Source organism: Podarcis muralis, chromosome 5 (assembly GCF_964188315.1).
Source record: "Podarcis muralis chromosome 5, rPodMur119.hap1.1, whole genome shotgun sequence".
NCBI classification, from domain to species: Eukaryota; Metazoa; Chordata; class Lepidosauria; order Squamata; family Lacertidae; genus Podarcis; species Podarcis muralis.
This window is the reverse complement of record NC_135659.1, coordinates 43,859,639-43,880,647: the sequence shown is the minus strand read 5'-3', so window position 1 is coordinate 43,880,647 and position 21,009 is coordinate 43,859,639. Positions and strand designations below refer to the sequence as shown.

The 21,009-nt window shown below is 44.5% G+C and overlaps 1 protein-coding gene across 1 annotated transcript in view; it reads right to left on the bottom strand.

The window, feature by feature from the left end:
- The window catches only part of FYB2 (FYN binding protein 2), a 36,216-nt gene that overhangs the window by 12,026 nt on the left and 3,181 nt on the right, over positions 1 to 21,009 (bottom strand). Inside the window, 10 exon segments of the mRNA XM_028733346.2 lie at positions 645 to 685; positions 793 to 925; positions 3,627 to 3,753; positions 4,135 to 4,219; positions 9,182 to 9,210; positions 9,745 to 9,776; positions 10,703 to 10,797; positions 13,307 to 13,340; positions 13,828 to 13,959; positions 17,671 to 18,460. Coding sequence (XP_028589179.2) covers positions 645 to 685; positions 793 to 925; positions 3,627 to 3,753; positions 4,135 to 4,219; positions 9,182 to 9,210; positions 9,745 to 9,776; positions 10,703 to 10,797; positions 13,307 to 13,340; positions 13,828 to 13,959; positions 17,671 to 18,460 — 1,498 coding nt within the window.

The following is a 21,009-nucleotide window of genomic DNA, read 5'->3' as shown; positions in this document are numbered from 1 at the left end:
ATACAAAAAGCTATATAATAAAGGTCCCATCAAAATAACGGTGAACAAGAACCTCTCAAATCACTGAACATGTGCATAAGCAGATTAAGAAAACATTGAAGACAGCCCCAAAGGGATCTGGCAGAATGTAGTGTGCATCATATTAGCGGGGACTAGACATGCTTCAGACTCGGAAGTCACATCATAACAACTCCATACAGCATGGATGCAGAACTTGTGTCCTCCTAGATGTTGCTGGATTAAACTCCCATGAGCCGTAGCCAGCATAGCTGATAGTCAGGAATAGTGGGAGTTGTAGTCCCAGCAACATCTGGAGGGCTACAAGGCCCTTGTTCCTGCCATGCAGCCTCAAGAGATTTAATGGATGGAGAAGAAAGCGTTATTTCTGATTCCTAGAAGGTTTTATCCTGTACAATAAGAAAATAGACTGAACACCAATTCCTATTTTGTACATTACTCATCAACCAGAGGTTATCAGGAGACCACAAATTTGGATTGGCAAAGGTGTTCTGAACTAGGATTATAATGCTTTTAAAAAAGCATTCTATACATGCTATTTCCACCTATCTATTATAACCCTTGTTATACTTGTTTAATAACTTTTTTTTTTTAAAGAAAAAGGATAGTGTTACTTTCACACTTACAGGTATCTGAAGTCAGTGAGCTGTGGGCATCAGAAGTTTGACTGCAACAGAAACAATTTTAAAAAGAGTTGTGATGAATATGTGCTTCAGATTTCGAAAGACATTTCCAAAACTTACATCTACACCTGGACACTCTGTTAGTACTCACAATTCTCTCTGTATTCCTTCCACGTCATCATACACTTCCTCATGAACTTGCACCACTTTGGGAGTCCTTGGAGCCAGACTTGAATTCTCTTCATCTGTTTTCAAGGCTTCCAGGCACACATAATCATCTGAAACTAGAGCAAAATTCCTGCTTACAAGCTTTCCCGAGCCTATACAAAATTGATGCATTACCTAAACTTCTTAATGCTGCAATCGCAAAGCAGAATCCTGCGTTTCTCAGGTAGGACTATCATGAGTGTATCAACCTCTCCATGCATGCCTCCTCAAAAATCTACAGCCAACCAACATTCTCAGTCCTTACTGCCTGCTATGCTTCCAGCCTTCTTAGGACTCAATAGTGTTTGAGAAGCTACAGCATACTGATGTTTAACAACATCCAGTTTTGTATCTCATTTCTCTCCTAAGGTTTGACCATAATGTTACAGTAGCTAATCAAAAGGGTGACTTTGGGTGGGATCTGTGGTAACAACAACAACAACAAAAGCACAACCTTGAGGATGGATGTGTAGAGCAGTGGTTCCCAACCTAGGAGACACTGGCCACTGGGAAGGGATGTGGAGTTACCCATGGGGTCCGTCCACAAAGAATGTTCCTCTAAATGGCTCGATCATTTCCTCTGCTGTCCTCTTCTGCTTCACATCTCTAGGAGCGCTGTGTTATCGCTGAGGCATTTATGACCATTGGCAAGCACAAGATTGCCACTGAGTGGCTTTTGCCTGGTTTCCCTGCTGTTATTTCTTGGTTGGTAGTTAGTGTGAGGTGCATTTAAAAGAACAAGTGGTGGCAAGGCATGGAAACAGCAAGTTTTGACCTTGCCCTCCATGCTTCTGCTGGTTTGTCTGCAGAGGTATGTTGTGCCTAGGTTTTTCTGGACTTTGATACTGCACTACACATAGGACTTATTGGCGGGAGGTAGAATACATGGCATGGTGGATTGAAGGCCCTTCATTGGATTTTAGCGGACTACATACTGTGGACCATTGATGGGCTTCATTCATCCTAATTACTGATTTCATTCGGGCGCCTGAGTTTTGACATTATCAGGGAGTATTTCTAGTACTCTGTGGGAATAAATTCTGTGGACGAGGGTTGCCTAATTTTTGGGTGGGGGACTGGATTAGGTAAGTTTTAGGGGCAGATCTTTGGAGACTGTTTTAGGATTTGCTACTCATGCCCACTAGCTTATTTAAAAAATGAAAATAAATAAAATAATAAATATATATAACAGATTATTAAATGAACTGTATATATAAATAGCTTTATTTACAGAGATTAGGGATTTCACTGGAGTATACAAGTGATGGTTCTGATTCTGTACAGAATATGCTACATTTGTAACTATGAAAGTTTGCATTTGAATTCATTTGAGGATTACTTCAAATGGATTGCATTTAAGTTCAGTTGGATATAAATAAATTTGTATTTAGTTGCAATTTGATTGATTAGTTGGGTTGTTTATCATTGGGTGTACTGGGGAAATGAATAAATTTCCAATTATAAATAAAAATATATTCTATACATTTAGCAATTGACTGATAGGGTTGATTGGTGGGTACATTGGGGAAATGAATGAATTTATAGTTATGAACAAGTTTATATTGAATACCTCTTAGAATTAATTGCTTGAATTGCTAATTGGTGGGGTACATTGGGGGAATAAATAAATATTTTTTGCCACCTCCTTTGATTTTGGCACATTTACAAATTAATTGAAAAGCATTATTGAGGTCATAATAGTTGTTTGCCATTATGTGTTTTTTCAATTAAAAGAGCCTAAAATGGTGACAATTAGCATGGAGGGCATATTCAATACTTGCAAAGGTGGAGAACTACTGGGGCAGATAATACTCAACAAGAGGTCATTTATTATGAAAAGAAAGAAAAAGTGCATTCTTTAGTTTCCAAGTTTTTAATCCGAATATGTTGTTCTCTGGAAGACAGCAACTTGAAAAGAATAGAAATGATGATAACAAACTGGAAAAAAGGATATGTTTCATATTTTCCTTGAAAGGGAGCGAAACATAATTTAAAGCGCTTCTCCATTCATCTTCTTCAGGTAGAGCCACATTTGGCCCTTGAGCATTCAAACCCTACCCACACCCACCCAAACTATTCCATTCTGTTTTCTCTCTGCTATCATACAAACCCTGCTGAGGCAGGCTAATGGCTTTCTGTGGGAGTCGCAAATGCATCTAACGGCTGGATTAAGCTTTAACACAGCAGTGTTTATACTTGGAAAAGATGTAACAGCATGAAACGAGCCCAGCTTCCAGCTCACAAACACTGTGGCGAGGCTCTTTTATATTTGAAAGCAGAACAGGTTACATTAGGGAAGCTGTCAGAGAAGATTCACAAACAGCACACGTGTCATCACAACATTTAAAGGCAGCACCAACTTTTTGCCAAGAGAATCCGCATGCATAAGAGAGAGGGGGCTCATTGTTTGAGTGACAAGACAAGCTCAAACTAAAGTCATTGCACAGCAGGACTGGAATAATTTAGAAAACAAGGTCTTGTTCTATTCTTAGCTGATCAGACAAACCTGATGGAGGGGGGGGGGGGAATTACAGCCATGTACCCCATTTATCTATTTAATACAAGTTCTGGGTTCTTCTCCAACTGTTCTCATGGAAAAAATATATATTGCACCTTATGGAGCAATTAAAGCATGAATTATCTAGCTGTGATTGTTACAACAACCCCATAAGACAAAATCAGAATCATCCTCTCCATATTTCCCAGGGGGCTGTAACTGCACAGTGTAAACTGTACTGAACTCAGATTAAATTAAAGTAGTAGCAAGAAGTAACTCACCGTTTCCATCTTTTGCCAGCTGTACCCTAGGGAAAGATGGTGTTGTCTCCTCTTGAAGTATGCCCTTCTCACCTCTATATTCTCCAGTGATTTTTGGTTTAGCGAGCATAGCTCCTGGGGCACAAATCTAACAGCAAACATTGTGAAACTCAGGTTATAGCCTTTTCAAGACATTCCTTCCCCGATTCTTGCTATATCAAACAATGACATGGCAGTCATTATCTGTGCTTGTTTGCATCCCACCTTTCTTCCAGCTTCAAAATCAAGGCTGTGAGAAGGTTTGAGAAATCATCTGATGGTGGTGGTTGCTCTACAGACCAACATAAAGGGAATATGGAAAAGGTTGGGGTCCACTATGGTTATTCCTGAGCTAACGAAAGATCATTAGCATTTCCACTGACTAATTTTTAAGAGTCATACTTGATGTTTGCTATGCACATGTACTTTAAGGCCTAAAAGAGTAGCACCACCACAGGGTATTCCCTTATGTACTTCTATTTAAATATACCTTGGCTGATTCTTTAGCTTGTTGGCGTTTTGTCGTTTCATGATTCCAGGGTGGTCCTCTCTCTTCTGTATCCTCTGTTTTAGAGCTGAAATTTGAACATATATTTTAACTCATGCCACAATATTATAAATATAATATGGAGGTCTGCATTAACACAGATGCAAAATATATTTCAGTGGACATCTAAGGTAGCCTTAGAATAAGACTATACATATATCTTCAATCCTATTCAGTACAACAGATACACATTCCTGTTTGGGAATTTTGTCTGGACTGCAAAATGGTGGGAGTGATCAAGAGACATACATATTCCTCAGAGCAGCTGTGTATTGGAGTTTACATTTATCTTGCAACTTTCAAAACAATTCATATAGTTTGTTTGAACTGCGGTGCTGTCTTATCACCTGCTATTCGGCCAATACCCCACTGGGCCTTCTTGTGGCAGCTACTCCTTTTCCTGTTGGCCCTTGCTCACACGTACACACCTCCTTCAGTGACCTGTCAAAGCCACCACTGTCTTTTCCTCACAAAGGCATTAGCCTCTGAAACACCCAGGTTAAGTTGATATAGAATACCATTTTTCTAGGGTTTCAGCTGTAAAAATTAGTATTGATAAAAACAGGTGGTAATGAGTTGAAGCACAAAAATATATGAAAATACAAAGTCTGATGAGTAATCAAGTGGACTAACTCTGTAACGTGTTCCACAGTAGTTTCATTCTGCTTTGTCCATTATTAGGAGACAAAACTCATTGACAGTTCAATAAGGTTGCATGCACACCATTATGTAGCATAGCCATGGGGTAGGCAACCCCATGGGGGTCATTTAACTGGCCCCTGAGCCATCCCCAAACCAAGCTGCCCGCTCAGTGAGTCCCCACACGCTGCACTAAACCAGCGCAGCGTGGCACGGGGACTCGCTTCCGTAGTGCCGGAAATCGTGTCTGTGCATGCTCAGACTCTGGAAATCGTGTCTGCGCAGATGCCAGAAATCGCGGTCGTGTGTCCTCATGCGTGATCCGGCCCACAGAAGGATCTCTGCTGGAGTGAACCAGCCCAGGTGAGGTAAACCTTGCCAACCCCTGTTCTAGGCTATATGCTCTAGCACTGAAATAGCAGCATCTCATAGAGGGCAAAACCAGAAACTTTTGCCTACAGGCGGTTTGTTCCCGCATGCTGTTAACCAGTGTATTTTGACTCACAGAACCTATTTTAATTTATAATGCTCCAGATTTGCATTAGGTGAACTAGTTCTTTGACAGAATGAGGGTGAAATCTATTCAGTTCTCCAACAAACTCAGAAGATACCTGTAGATTACTCCTTTGATCTGCCTCCCTCGTGGCAGCACTCCCTCATGGCAACAGATTTTATCAGGGGCTCAGCAAGAGGCTTCTAAATGTCCCCAGCAACATCTGCCACACACCCAAAAAGGAACCAGCAAGCCCACCATCATCAGTGGACGCAGTCAAGCCAGTTCTGCCTTTGTTGATCTCACTTATGTCTATTGCTGACAATCAAGTTCACTTGTTCAAAAGTGATGGAAATTAATGAGCGATAGTAAACCAAGTTTTACTCAGAGTAGTAGAACTGAAATTAATGGATCTAACTTAGTCATGTTAATCTATATCAATGTTGCTACTCTAATTAAAACTTGCCTGAATACCACCAAATGTGCTTAAATTTGGGAGGATCATTTTTACAGTGATTTGGCACCACTGTTATTTTTGTGCCATGCAAGTATGTCTAGAGCAGTTTACCAAACATTCCAAAAGGAAAGATGTAGTAGTCACAGGGCCCTGATATCTATTGATATCTATTGATTTCTATTGATCAGCTACCTTGATATCTATTGAAACTCAAACTTTGCCAATAATATAAAGTCCAACAAATTCCTCAATAGCCTCACTGACAATAACATTCCACAGAAGGTGGAAAAAGCATCAAGGGGACCACCTCTCTTGGATCTGGTCCTCACCAACAGGGAGGAACTGATTGATGGTGAAACTACAGGGAACATTGGGAGAAAATGATAGTGATCTCTTGGGTTTCATTATACACAGATAAGAGAAAGTTGAATGTAGTTGGACATGCACTATGGACTTTAAGAAGGCACTATGGACTTTAAGAGCTTAAGTAACTACGGATCGAAGTCCCATGGTCAGAAATGCTCAAAGAGAAGGAGTCCAAAATGGATGGAAGATTCTTAAAGGTGAAATATTGAAGGCACAAGGGCCTTCAGAATTCCAACAAGAAAGAAAAATGAGAGACACCTAAAGCAACGTGTGGCTGCATAAGGAGCATCCAGATGAGCTGAGATGTAAGAAAGGAATGTATAAGAAATAGAAGAAAGGGAAAACCATGAAGGAAGAGTATGCATAAGTAGCCAACAGTTGCAGGGAGATGGTTGGGCAGACCAAAGCTCAGAATGATCTTAGGCTTGCAAAAGAGGTTAAAAATAATAATAACGGTTTCTTTGGCTAGATTTGAAACAAGAGAAAGAACATGCAGTGCCCGACCTAGAGGTAACTGAATAAATGATGCAAGGAAGGAGCTGCAGCCCAAGATATGAAAGGAGGTGGTTAGGGAACACCTAGCTCCTTTAAATTCAAATTTCCAGGGCCTGATGGGTACTAAAGGGTACCCAAGGGTACTAAAGGAGCTTGTGGGTGTAATCTCAGAGCCTCTGTCTATAATCTTTGAGAATTCTTGGAGAACAGTCTGGAGGCAGGCAAATATTGTCCCTTTCTTCAAAAAGGGGGGAAAGAAGGCCCAGGTAACTACTGACCGGAGAGCTTGACATTGATTCCAGGAAAGGTCCTAGAACAGTTGGTCTGTGAGCACTTAGAAAAGGATAATTTGAATACTACGACCCAGGCTTCCTGTTTCTGCCTGTGCCGGGAATGGAGGTCTTCCTTGACATCTCAGGGAGATACAGACAGAGATAAACAAAGAATGATGGGGAAAACTCATTCTTTGAATTCTTCACTAGGTGGGAGAGGTATGGGCTTTCACCTGTGGATTGCCCTGCAGTCTGGCACTCCCTATGGAATGTGAGGGCAGTCAAAGGCACTGGGTGCATGGAGCACTCCGACTGCTGTGACCCCCCCCCCATCCGTTCCTGGAAACAGAGGGAATCCTGCTAACTGGGCTTTAATTGGAGTAAAGTACAGGCGCATGCTAGGAGTGGTGATATGACAAACTGCAGAACATTTCTGCTGCAAGGATTTAAAGGTTGGAATTGAGATAAGGTTTCATTCGGTGCCAGAGACAGTGGGGGGGAGGGAACTCCACGGTTGTTTTTTCAAAGTTTTTCTTCTACATTTCTGATTTGGCAACCCTCTTTGGATTGCAACATTAAAATATAATACAAAATGTGAGGTTGGAAGGAACTGGATTAATATCATGGAATTTAGCATCAAACTGGAACTGCGTGTATGAGTGGAATGGAGGGAGAGAGAAAGGGAGGGAAGTTTCACTCTTTGAAAGGACTATGTTGGAATATAGAAAGAAAACACCCCTGCTCTCCATTATTTTCAAAGGGAAGGGAAGGAGACTGAGACAATTTTGAATGTAATCTAACTGGAAGGATAACTGGCTATAAATGTTCAGCTGAAAGAAGGAAAGGAGTCTGCCAGCTGCAAGGTCAGAGGTTTCCATATTAATCATTGGAGTTTGGAATCAGACCATTCTTCCTAGGTTGAAAAAAATGGCAAGGACAGTTTATTTGTTGGAACAGAGGGATCTCTAACAAGCTCTTGAATCATGGGATGAAGTGACACAGAGGCTTTTGGAAAACTGAGATAACTGCTTCCCCCGAGTCATGATAGGAAATATCAACAGTTGGAAGAATGAAGGACACAACACCATATATGGTTGGGACAACATCACAGGGTGGAGTTGGGGAATACCACACACAGGAAAGAACAATGATTACAGACTGAGTAACTCACTTGAAACTTTATAAATTACTTAATAAATCAATATGAAGTGAAACCATAAGATTGTAGCTGTTGTATAAGGGATTATTATCTTGAAGGGGATGTAATGGAAATTATTAAGATTTTGGAACACAGAAAATAATAAAAAAAGGAACCCATCAAATCTAGCACATGAGGAGGCCACTTTAACTTAATTGTATAATTCAGTATATAAATAATTGGTTTTAATAATTGTATTAATTGGGTAAAATTAGCATTGTTATAATGAGGCTGTTATTGGAATGATATTGGGTGCCACAATATAAGGCTATTGACAAGCTGGAACATGTGCAGAGGAGGGCAACCAAGATGGTGAAGGGTCTGGAAACCGAGCCTTATGAGGAACGGTTGAGGGAACTGGGTATGTTTAGCCTGGTAAAGAGACAACCAAGAGGAGATATGATAGCCATCTTCAAATATCTAAAGGACTGTCACGTGGAAGATGGAGCAAGCTTGTTTTCTTCTGCTCTGGAGGGTAGGACTTGAACCAATGGATTCAAGGTACAAAATAAAAGACTCTGATTAAACAACAGGAATAACTTTCTGACAGTAAGAGCTGCTTGACAGTGGAACGGACAGTGGAACGGACTCCCTCAGAAGGTGGTGGACTCTCATTCTTTGGAAGTTTTAAAGCAGAGGTCTGTCAGGGGTGCTTTACTTGAGATTCCTGCATTCCAGGGGGCTGGACTAAATGACCCCCAGGGTCCCTTCCAACTCCACAATTCTATGATTCTATGACTAGCACTACTTGGCACAGAGATCAGGAAAATGTTTAGATGGGCTGGTCAGGCAACAAACATACAATGGTTCCTGTCAGGAAATAAAAGATGAAATGTAGTGTTACACCAAGGTCACTGCCTAACTCCTTTACCTTCCTGGATACACTACAGAATGCTTGGTGGTATGTAGGCCTAGGTTCTAAATTCACACACATTTACAGATAGACCTTCCTTATTCAGTTTCACTTTTAAGTCAAATAAATCAATAATTAAAATCCAGTTGCTCCAGGTATCTTACTTTAAGAAAGCAAGGGCAAAAATATAAAATGAAACTCCAGAAAGTACACTTACCTAGGTGTGGCAAGGAGAAAACTTTGTTTCTGTGCAAAACACAAAGAAGAGAACTTCAGCTTTCACAGCCTGAAAAGTCAGGTCAATCAGGCAACAATGCAGCGTTGTTTGTCTTGAAGCAACATGTCTACTCAAGAAATATCTTGATCTACGTCTGTTCTTTCACGTACTTAATATGAAACATGGCCAGAATCCAAAGACGACACTAAATAACAGTGTGTTTCCATGTGCGTACAGAGGTGTGCATGCCTGCCAATTTCCCCTTCTGGACTAAGTCCCTGAGAACAAACTGATGAGCATTCCAAAGGGTCTGCCACTCTGAAGGGTCTGCACAGAGGGAGGCAGTCAGCTGGTGAGAAATGCATGGCTGAAAAGCCCCCATGTGCAAGGCAGTGTGTGGGCCTTTGGATCCCAGGCAGTGTTCTTCATTTACATAGATGAAGCATGTCGCCAGGTCTCTTAGCAAAAGATTTAAAAAATGTCACAGGCAGCTTCAGCTCTGTACCAAACCTCCTATGTTGTGACTATGCCCATTTAAGTAGACTTGGTAATACAGTACATACCTCGATATTCTCATTTTTCCCAGCCTTGGAAGCTAGAGTAAATATTTTTGTAAAGATTAGTATGTTCCATCTTCATTTCATTTAATATTATTAAAGCCACTAATCATAATATGGAGTTTAAGCTGCAATGGTAGGTTACCCAACATTTCTCACCTGGGCTGCTATAAGCTATGGAACCATCCCACAATATAACTCCAGCCTAGTATACCAAAAGGCGTCCTAGCTTTATTTATTGTTAAATGACAGCTACACATGCAAGACTCCATGCATTATTTGTATAATTAGAGATATAGTTTATTGTCACCTGCATTCAAATCCTGATAATTACGCAAGTGAAGTGTTTGAGATTTCCCATACAGGTACAAAGATAAAAGGTTAAAAGGGGGGGGGGGGGAAGAAAGCTAGAAAGACGGGTTAAAGGTTAACAAGCAAGGGATAAAGAACTGTGACACCAGTTACGCAAAAGCAAGAGACCAAAGACTTCCAGACAAAGCAGAGAGCCAGGAGTTTTTTGTTGTGTGAGGATAGCTAACTTTTCAAAGGTGGTTCACTGCAACACTAACCAAACTGGATGCTACACAACTTTCAGAAGACATCTGAAGGCAGCTATTGAAAAGTTGTTATTGTTTGATGTTTTATTATGTTTTTATGTATGGCGGATGCCGTCCATATGGGCAGGGTATTAATAAAATAATAACAAACAACAACAACAAACAGAAGCAATGACTTTTGAGTAACTTTAAATGGCATATGGCCACCACAGTTCAGAACCCAACTTGGCTCCCATTCAAAAGTGGCACTCCCTCCCACTCCTTAAAAGTGTCTGGGAACTTGAAGAGGAAGATGGGGAATATCAGTGCAGCAAGGTCCAGCTGGTGCCTGACCTGGCCAGCCATCAGTACCAAGCCTGCCCACACAGCATGCATGGCATAAGCATACCAACTGTTAATAGACTTACGATGTGTAATTTCTTGAGCAGCATTGGTGGAACTCTCTGGCAGCTTCAGGTAGGACATTGTTTCTTCATAAGTGCCTAGTTCCTCTGTTTCAGGACTAAGAGAAATGAGGGGAAAGCATTATTGTTTTGGAGACTCTCTTGGGGGAGATGAAAGGATTAAAATCTCTCTGAAGAGGTGCCTTCCTCAAAGAGTGACAGACTTTAAAGTTCCTATCCAGATACTGACCAGAACCATACAAGCTTAGCGAGGGAGGGAGGGAGAGGGAGAGAGGGAGAGAGGGAGAGAGGGGGGGGGGAGAGAGAGAGAGAGAATATGTAACAACAGCGGATGACTGCCCTGTAAGTTCTGAAATATTAAGAACTGCATGCACAACACAGCAAAAAACTTCTAAAACACATATCTATTAAGAGACTGGGCCCTGGACCTTACTTACTGGCTGCCTATACAGCCCTGCATATAAAGACTAAACTTTGTTTGCCAGACATTTGGAGCACTGTTGGGACATTAAAAAGGGGTAAGTGCAGCAGAAGGCATTGGAGAGAAAACTGGCCCAAAGGGCAGCCTTAGAGAAGTTTCTGGGGCTGCTTCATGAAAGGTGCAAGCAGGATGACATCAATGACTAGGGAGCATCTCCTGTGGTTCAGTGCCAATGGGGCAAGTCAGCCTCCTGTCTCCTGCTAAGAGCTATTTTCCCAACATACTGTTAACAAATGCTAACAAACAACAATAAACCACATTTAGTGGCATATTTTTAAAGAGCATGCTATTAAACTGAAGCAAGCAAATGAGTGAATCTGCCAGCTACCCAAGGGGTAAAAATCCCCGCCTCTATCTCATCAAGCCAGGAGCACATTTGTTGACTGATTTCTCCATAAATCATCTCAAAAGATGGACTCGACAGAGCCAAATGTGTCGTGCGCAGGTCCCAAAGCAGGCGGCTCAGTTTGTTTATCAATGAAGTAGCATTGCCAACATGATCTTGTTGTGTGTAAGTATTACAGTGTTAGGTTTGCAGATGGTCAGCTGGGCCAAAGACAAGAAGCTGCCAAATATTCAACCAGGTGCCAGGAATGCTTGCAATCTTACATCCAACATTTGTCTTTTTTAAAAGATACTTTTGTTGCCCAGGACAGCGTTTCTGATGTATACATTAACCCAACTAATAAAACCAGGCTTCTATGGAAACTGAACCAGCTGCTAAATGGCAACTTGCCTGGGACTAACGTACACTCATCCCAGCACCTTTGCATATACATCTTACATTTAAAGTCCACACCATTCTCCAAAGAACCATAGGAACAGCATTTTGTTAAGGGTGCTGGGAATTGTAGCTTTGTGAGCCATAGGCTACAGTTCCCAGGATCGTATACAATAGTATCTCCGGTTGCAGACAGGATCTGTTCCAGAGCTCCCGAGGTCTCTGCAACTGGAGGGACTGCTTCTGCGCATGCGCGCACGGTGGTAGAGCACTTCTGCGCATGCGAGAGCGGTGAAACCCGGGAAAATACTTCCGGGTTTGCCACATTCACATCTTGAAGTATACGCAACCGGAGGTGTGTGTATCCAGAAGTACCACTGTACAGAGAAGCAATGTGTGGTGTGTGAATGCAACTATTAGGTCTTGGGTACTTGTCTTTCCTCCAAGCTTAGTCCGGCTAAGTTGAAGCACATCTCCCCAACCTCAGCAAAGCTGCAAGATGTCACTGCAGTCAATCCCCCAGTTTATTCACCAGCTTACACATCTTGCCGAACTGATACAAGCAGTATAGATTTAGTTTTGGCACATTTTATCTGCTCCCCACAGCACCAGATATCCAAGACACACATACACACAGAGAGAAAGGTCCAAAAACACAAGCCGTTCTCGAAAGGCTGTCTAAACAAAGGCCACCAGACAACAACTTATGCAGCTTAAGCCCACGCTTGCTGCCTAAACATTAGCAAATGCAATCAAAACTCTCGCCTGCTGACAGCCAGTGATAACAATAAAAGTTAGTGCTCAGCACCTGCGGATTAAACTAGCTTGTGTGTGTTTACAGGAACAGGCCTCAAAGCTTCAAACTTCAGAAATGTCAAGCCAGAGAGAAGGAAGAGATAGGGAAAACACTGTGTGGGAGCAGATCTCTTTAAAGAGGGAGGAAAAGCAAGTACATCGCTGCACAGAGACATACGTTTATGTTCACCACAGGTTCAAAGGAGTACCAGCAAAAGACAGCTAGATGTAAAAGAGAATGAGGCAGAACTGGGTCTGTAGTCTTGTAATAGGAAAAGTGAAGAAAGTACATGAAATGAAGTCTCTTTTGCCGGATTCCTGTGTTAGCTATTTGGTTTTGAATATGAAACAACTTGCATTCCTGGTTTCCAGAGAGTTAGTGATTCTTTCTTGAAGCAGGGATGGGGAAACTGTGGCCTTTCCGATGCGGTTGGACTATAACTCCCACCACCCCTGATCACTGATCACACAGACTGGAGCTGCTGGAAGTTGGAGTCTAACAACATCTAGAGAGCCATGGTTCCCAGAAACTTCCAAGCAAGTTCTAAGAGACCGCGTGACCTGCTTAAGAGTCTAGATTTTCAGGCAATATAAAGAGAGGTGCACTTACGTTTCAGGAGTCATGTAGGCATCATCCACAGCATCTGAAAACAAATTTTTGTAATGTAAAGGAAACAATAACTGCAACCACACAGTATGCCAGAGTGAAATTTAGTGATGTAGTGTCCTGGTGGTTCCATTCCTTGATCCTAGCAAGAGTCCCAGAAGAAGTTGAATTCAAACAAGCCTGTTGCAGTGGAGAAGACAACCCAGGCAGTAAATGGACAGGACTGATTTCAGACTTCGAGCTTGTCTACACTTCCGTTTGTCCCCAAGGACATACCTAGGGGTAGGTTAGGTTGACTCCCACCAAGAGCCACCAAGTGATGGGATGCATGTACACAAAAATCATGCCTCTTCTTCTTCAAAGTAGCCCACCCAACCATGTACACACTCCCTCTCAGTCACCAAGACATGCATTTGAGATAAGTGCTCCTTCCTGTTCTTGACTGGAAATTATCTCAATTTCTTGTCAGCATCCACCAGCCATTGCTTTAACAATGCCTAAAATCCAAACAGAGAATGCCTTACCTGGAATGTTCTTCTGGAAGGGACCAAGGTCGACGTTCGGAGGCCTTGGTGGTTTCTTTGGAGGAGGACCAAGTGAAATAATGGAAGGAAGTGGTTTGGGCTTTGGGCTTTTTTCAACCTCATGCCATCTTTCTGTAACAGAGGGAAGAAACCATATTAATCCTTTGGTAGGGAAAATGAACTTCCATGCTGGAATTTTGCAATGGGTGAAACTAGTGCTTTTTTCTTCTTCTAAAAAAAATGTTTAGAGGTACTCTTTTCCCCCTATTCATATTGAAATACTGCCCCTCAATGAGGTCAAACTTAGGTTCATAAAATGTTAAGGGTATGTGTACCCCTGCATACCCCCCAGAAAAAAGTACCGAGTGAAACAGACCAAACAAAAATCATGGTGTTCCTTTTTTCAAGTTTTGGCAGATACAGTTGCCCCTTTCCAAATGATGGAATTGACATACATTGACACTTTGGCTGTCGAAATGGGTTCTTGATTGCTTAGGTGCACACACAGCAGATATTGGATTATTATTATTATTTTTCTCAAGTGGGGGAACCGACAACCTGGATGCAAGACACGGCATTCACAAAATTAATTGCTCTTTTGAGAAAGAAAGAAAAAATTTAACCAGCTACAGGGATTCTAACCACAAGCCTGAACTTCCTTCCCACCTGTCAGAGCATGCTTGGCAGAGTTGTAACCCAGTAGGCAAGAGTAATTACAGAGTTTGTCATTCACTGACCTATAGGAGTCCAATAGAGTAGGGCTGTGTAAGTAATAGGCTTCCTGGGGGTCTCTGTGGACCACCTTGCTCTACATGTCAAAGCCATCAGAAAAGGAAACCTGTGCATATTGGCAAATATACTGTTCTGTCACATAGCAACAATTTAAACTGCACTCATGACTAATAGGAAGAGCCCTTTGGCATGGTACAAAGCTGGCAAAGTGCACAGAAAGGTTAGCCAGAGCAGCATCATGGAACACACACACACACCTTATCTTATTAGTCACCTGCAATTCATTGTAAGTTGGCAAAACAGCTGCTGAATGCTAAGTTCCTGTAAGGCAGCTTGTTCCAGTAAAGAAAGAAAAAAAGATGTTTTTTGTAGTTGGCATTGGTCCTGGATTTTGTAAAGACAGCATGTCAAACCAGAAGCTTCCTGGCTGGAGGTTTTTTCTTCTTCTTCAATTAGCAAAAAGGCAATGCAAAGATTAGTTTCAGCCTCAATTTTGGACTCCCAAGTACTGGTCTGGCCCAAAACGTCTACTCCAAAGTTACCATGACAGCAGACAAGTGTTAATATTTATAAAGAATGGACATTGATTAGCAGCTAGGTACATTCACTTCAGGGAACTGGTCAAATTGCAGAAATAAGGAATGCATTCAGATTGCCTATTGTTTACACAGTGCCTGCAAGTATAAGTTGATTATTAGGAGGAAGAAAGAGGTCACTTATCATTGCCCTTATTGTGCAATTATAAGAGGGGCTACTGATTAAAATAACCTAGCAGCGTCTCAGTTTATTTTACTGCAAACCCTCTCCAGCTGTGAAGATTGATCAAAAATACATTTTAAACATTTCTCCAGAGTTTTTTTGAAACAACACAGCTGGACAACTACCCTTCTTCATGCCACACCTTCTGAAAAATTAAGCGGCGAGGGTATTTTTTCCTCAAAACAACGTAGGAACTACCCATGTGCATTTCATGTTCTGTTCTGAAAGTCTAGGAAGCATATAAAACCTACTCACATTATCCTGAACTGACTGGCTTTTAGCTAGATACTAGAAACATCATAAGCAAGTTCTTTAACACAAAAGTATTGCTGTCCACTACTGACTTAAGGCTACAAAATACCGTATTTTTCGCACCATAGGACGCACTTTTTCCCTCCTAAAAAGCAAGGGAAAATGTGTGTGCGTCCTATGGAGCGAATGCAGGCTTTCGCTGAAGCCTGGAGAGTGAGAGGGGTCGGTGCGCACCGACCCCTCTCGCTCTCCAGGCTTCAGGAAGCTATCCGCTAGCAGTGGGAGACCCAGCTCTCCCACCGCTAGCGGAGCGCTGCATTAATCCCGAAGCTTGGGGCGTGCAGAGCTCAGCGCGCCCCAAGCTTCTGGGTGCCGGCAAGGTCTCCGCTAGCCCTGGGAGAGCCCCGCGACGTCGCACGGCTCTCCCAGGGCTAGCGGACCACTGCGCTAATCCCGAAGCTTGGGGCGTGCGGAGCTCAGCGTGCCCCAAGCTTCTGGGCGCCGGCAAGGTCTCCGCTAGCCGTCTAGCGGAGACCTTGCCGGCACCCAGAAGCTTGGGGCGCACTGAGCTCCGCACGCCCCAAGCTTCGGGATTAGCGCTCCGCTAGCCGTGTCTAGGCTGCGGATAGCAGCCTGCTTCCCGGAGCGTCGGGCGCCCTGAAAGCAGAGCTCCCGGCGCTTCGGGAACACATCCACAGCGTGGGGACCCTTGCAGGAGTTCCCCGCAAGGCTCCCCACGCGGCGGATAGCAGCCTGCCGCCCGGCGGGTGGGGCGCCCTGAAGCAGAGCGCCCCTCGCGCCAGGCATACACCCGCAGCTTGGGGAGCCCTGCAGCAGTTCCCCGCAAGGCTCCCCAAGCTGCGGATAGCAGCCTGCTTCCCGGAGCGTCGGGCGCCCTGAAAGCAGAGCTCCCAGCGCTTCGGGAACACATCCGCAGCGTGGGGACCCTTGCAGGAGTTCCCCGCAAGGCTCCCCACGCTGCAGATAGCAGCCTGCCGCCCGGCGGGTGGGGCGCCCTGAAGCAGAGCGCCCCTCGCGCCAGGCATACACCCGCAGCTTGGGGAGCCCTGCAGCAGTTCCCCGCAAGGCTCCCCAAGCTGCGGATAGCAGCCTGCTTCCCGGAGCGTCGGGCGCCCTGAAAGCAGAGCTCCCAGCGCTTCGGGAACACATCCGCAGCGTGGGGACCCTTGCAGGAGTTCCCCGCAAGGCTCCCCACGCTGCGGATAGCAGCCTGCCGCCCGGCGGGTGGGGCGCCCTGAAGCAGAGCGCCCCTCGCGCCAGGCATACACCCGCAGCTTGGGGAGCCCTGCAGCAGTTCCCCGCAAGGCTCCCCAAGCTGCGGATAGCAGCCTGCTTCCTGGAGCGTCAGGCGCCCTGAAAGCAGAGCGCCCGGCGCTTCGGGAACACATCCGCTGCGTGGAGAGCCTTGCAGGAGTTCCCCACAAGGCTCCCCACGCGGCGGATAGCAGCCTGCCGCCCGGCGGGTGGGGCGCCCTGAAGCAGAGCGCCCCTCGCGCCAGGCATACACCCGCAGCTTGGGGAGCCCTGCAGCAGTTCCCCGCAAGGCTCCCCAAGCTGCGGATAGCAGCCTGCTTCCCGGAGCGTCAGGCGCCCTGAAAGCAGAGCGCCCGGCGCTTCGGGAACACATCCGCTGCGTGGAGAGCCTTGCAGGAGTTCCCCGCAAGGCTCCCCACGCTGCGGATAGCAGCCTGCCGCCCGGCGCGAGGGGCGCCCTGAAGCAGAGCGCCTCTCACGCCAGGCATACATCCGCAGCGTGGGGAGCCCTGCAGCAGTTCCCCGCAAGGCTCCCCAAGCTGCGGATAGCAGCCTGCCGCCCGGCGGGTGGGGCGCCCTGAAGCAGAGCGCCCCGCGCGCTAGGCAGACATCAGCCAGCCCCACAAGCTCGGGGGACAGCAGGGAGGCGCAGCGCCACTATCCCGCTGTTCCTCGACCTGGTTCGGTTTCCCTGACCTGCTTTTGGGGGGGAAATAAAGGGGAAATTTTTTTCCTTTATTTCCCCCCCAAAAAACTAGGTGCGTCCTATGGTCCGGTGCGTCCAATCGTGCGAAAAATACGGTATAGTCAGGTAACATGGCTTACCGTTTGAGCATTGTGAGGTCTTGCTTGGCCTGTCTAAGTCATTAGCGTCTTGGGTGGAATCAGCAACTTTAATGGCACCGTGGGCCAGTGTCTCTGAGCTTGCATGATTTCTTGGTGGAACAGGTGGCGAGACTGTGGGAAATGGAGCAGGTTCGACCTGTAGGCGAGAAGGGGTGCTTGGTGCAGAAAGCACTACTGCTTGCTCATTTTCAGCTGCTTTTGCTGGAACCTCTGGAGTGACAGCAACATTCGCAGTTTTGGGCTGGGGAAGAGACGTTGTTCTGTTGGAACGCTGAGGAGGGGTCTCGGACCCCTTTTTGTCACTCTGCAACAAAGCACTTTCCCAGATGTTCAGAGTATTGCGGAAAGAATTGCTTGCCAGTGCAGTGTCTTGAAGGCAATGATAAGATGCCGGACGTTGCTTTGGTGAATCTTCCACCAGTACAACTCTTGCACAAACTGTCTCCGTAATGTCTTTGCTTTTTCTGTCTTCATTCTTCCTGACTTCAGGCAGTTCGTGAAGCCGGGCCCTTGGTAGCACGACAGGCTTGATTTGTACTATTTCAGACTTCTGCGATAAATAACTGAAGGGCACTGTCTTTTGCTCAGGATCTGGAATTTGTCGTCGGCACAATGGCTTGGGTTTAGGATGGGATGCGGGACTGCCATCGGTATTTTGCCGAGGGGGGGTTTCTGCAGGAAGGCTCTTTACAGGCTGGAGCAATGCACTGGAAAAATTGGAATCATTCTGAAATTTTGCTCTAAGTGCTCGGAAGTCTCCAGCTCTTTCCTAAAATAGCCAAGAATACAAGAGACAACTATCAATCATATTTTTAACAAAGCAGTTCTAAACCAAATTGAGAAAGAACCCAGACTGGTGTAGTACTGGGTGAGATGGTTATGCAATCAAGTCTGGATTCAGGATAGAGGAGGTTTGTGTGAAAAGTATATTCTGATGGGGCCCCTCTGATGTCAGTGGGCCTCTTGTAGCTTACCTGATGACAGTGCACAACTAGATACAGAGAGGAATTGGTTCGTCCTCTTTTCACAGTGGGCTGGCCTTATTTAATGTTCCCAAATGTGCTTGTGGATTGGAATATGACTGCCAGATTATGCACGGTGGATTTTGTGCTGAAGTTGCGCACATAAAATATATATTCCCTATGTTGAAAATGCATTGAATGTATGTATTTTATAGGATATGTGTGTACAAAATGCATACAGTTTACATGCAGATTTTTCCATGCCTGCCCCTTTCTTAAGGCTGCAAAAAATGAGACAAACTGACTGCTATTGAAAATGACACAAAATAGATTTAGGCATATCTGTCCAATTCATTGCCAAGCATCTGGTTCCATCACGCAGGGACAGTGTGGGCAATTTAAATGGACCCAGACGCTTTCCCCCCCAAAGAGGAGCACAGGACATTGCGAGTGATGGGCACTGCTGGGGTACTGACAACTTCGCAAGGAAGCTGTGTCTGTGGGATGAGATTGGACCAAAGCTTAATTTCTAGAATTTGGGGGGGGGGGGTGCTTCATGTCCAGATGCCCATCTCAGGGGCTTAGCATCCCCAGCCAGTGTCCAGATGTGATTTATTGGAATATAAGATCGTCGTCATCTACAGTGTTTACTCTATAGTGACCCCACCCATATCTAAAATGTCGCAGCACACCTTGGGAGCCTCAGAAACTAGACACTGGATGTCAAATTCCACGGTTCATGAAATGTGGCCATTTCCTACTCGCTCTCTTTTTGGAGCTACCTGTATATTGTGAGCTGCCTTATAAAAATCTGAATGTGCTTGCTCGGCAGGAGGAACAGCAGCCATGCAGATCAGCCTTGTGCAAAGAACTGTGCTCGCCTGCAACAGCTTGTTGGATCAGAAAATTAGGTGAAACAAGACAACCTTGGACAGAAGCGCCATTATGCTGAAAAAGAGACACAGATGCCTTTAATGAGAAGGCAACACAGCAGAGCCTTGTCCTGAGATTTTATTGAATTTTGCGTAATTGCATCCAACTTATTAAATACAAAACAGTTTCTCCTGAATAACCCCTTTTAGTCAACACTATTATTTTCACATTACACAGCATGATGCAAAGCACCTAGGAGATGTTTCAATTGCTCCAATTGTACTGGAGCAGCCAGCTGTATGATACAACTCAGTACTATGCCCAAGCCCAGTCTGGAATGTATATGCAATTAACATTTCCGTAAAGGAAAAGACAGACCAAAACCCCTCTGATCTTCATCCAAAACGTCACACTGAGTTATGACTACAACCAATGGAAGCCAAGGCAAAATAAATGCCATTGTTCCTTCAGCATGGGTGCAATATCTGCAGGCGGACTTTAAGATCTGCTCAAATGCACAGCACTGTTTACGGTGCTTTACTGCAAACCAGGTGCTTCTTTTATTACCGAATTCCTCGTCAGAGCTGCAGAGAGAAGCCACCACGAAAAACGAAACCTTTGCCAGGTTGCCACCCCCTAACTAGAGATAAGCTTCTTCTTCTTTTAAAGTAACAATTGCTTTGTGATTTTATTATGCATTAAAAGCACAGCTGAAAACTACAGAGTTGAATCCTGGAGAGCTCTTCCTGTTTCTGAAACGGCAACACAGGTGCTATTGCTTTCCCAGGCAGTGCATCCAGGAGCTCGCTGGGGTACTTCACCCCCGAATGCCAGAAGCATTAAGTGCTTGACTGTTTCCATGGAAGCATTTCCATAATGTGGACATATTACCACTGGTAGCAGTTTAAGCTCAAGTTTCCAATCTCCCTCAGTTCACTATTTTTACTTACAACAAGGACAGATGTTTTTGCTCTGTTCCATTTAATTATTTTAACATTGAAAATGTCCTGTTCTACCCAAGCCCTTGACATTCTCAGTTCATTTGTTCCAACTTATCATTTACCAGTTATTTCTGCCTGGGTGGAGAGTAGCACAGAGAGTAAACTAGGGATTGTGCCAACGCTGAGGCTCAGTTTGCTGAACCCCATGCAGCTGCTGAACCTAACCCACATACTCACCCCCCAAAGAAGGCTGCAAACTGTAGTTGCTGCAAATTGTAGCTCTGTGAAGTACAGGTCCCAGAGCAGAGCAGGATGTGCTTTAAAGGGATGGTGTGTACATAACCTAACTCTCAAAGAAGTGTGGTTTGCTTTTTAACACAGAGCCTGCTGATGATGAAAAGGGTGAAATAAGCTGCCAGTCTACCATTTGGGCACCACTAAAATCCACTAACCAACATTAATTCATTTCTCCCCCTGTGTTTTCATGTTACAGATGAGGGAGGGAGGGAGAAAACAATAGGCCTTGAGAAGTCAGGGGGCAT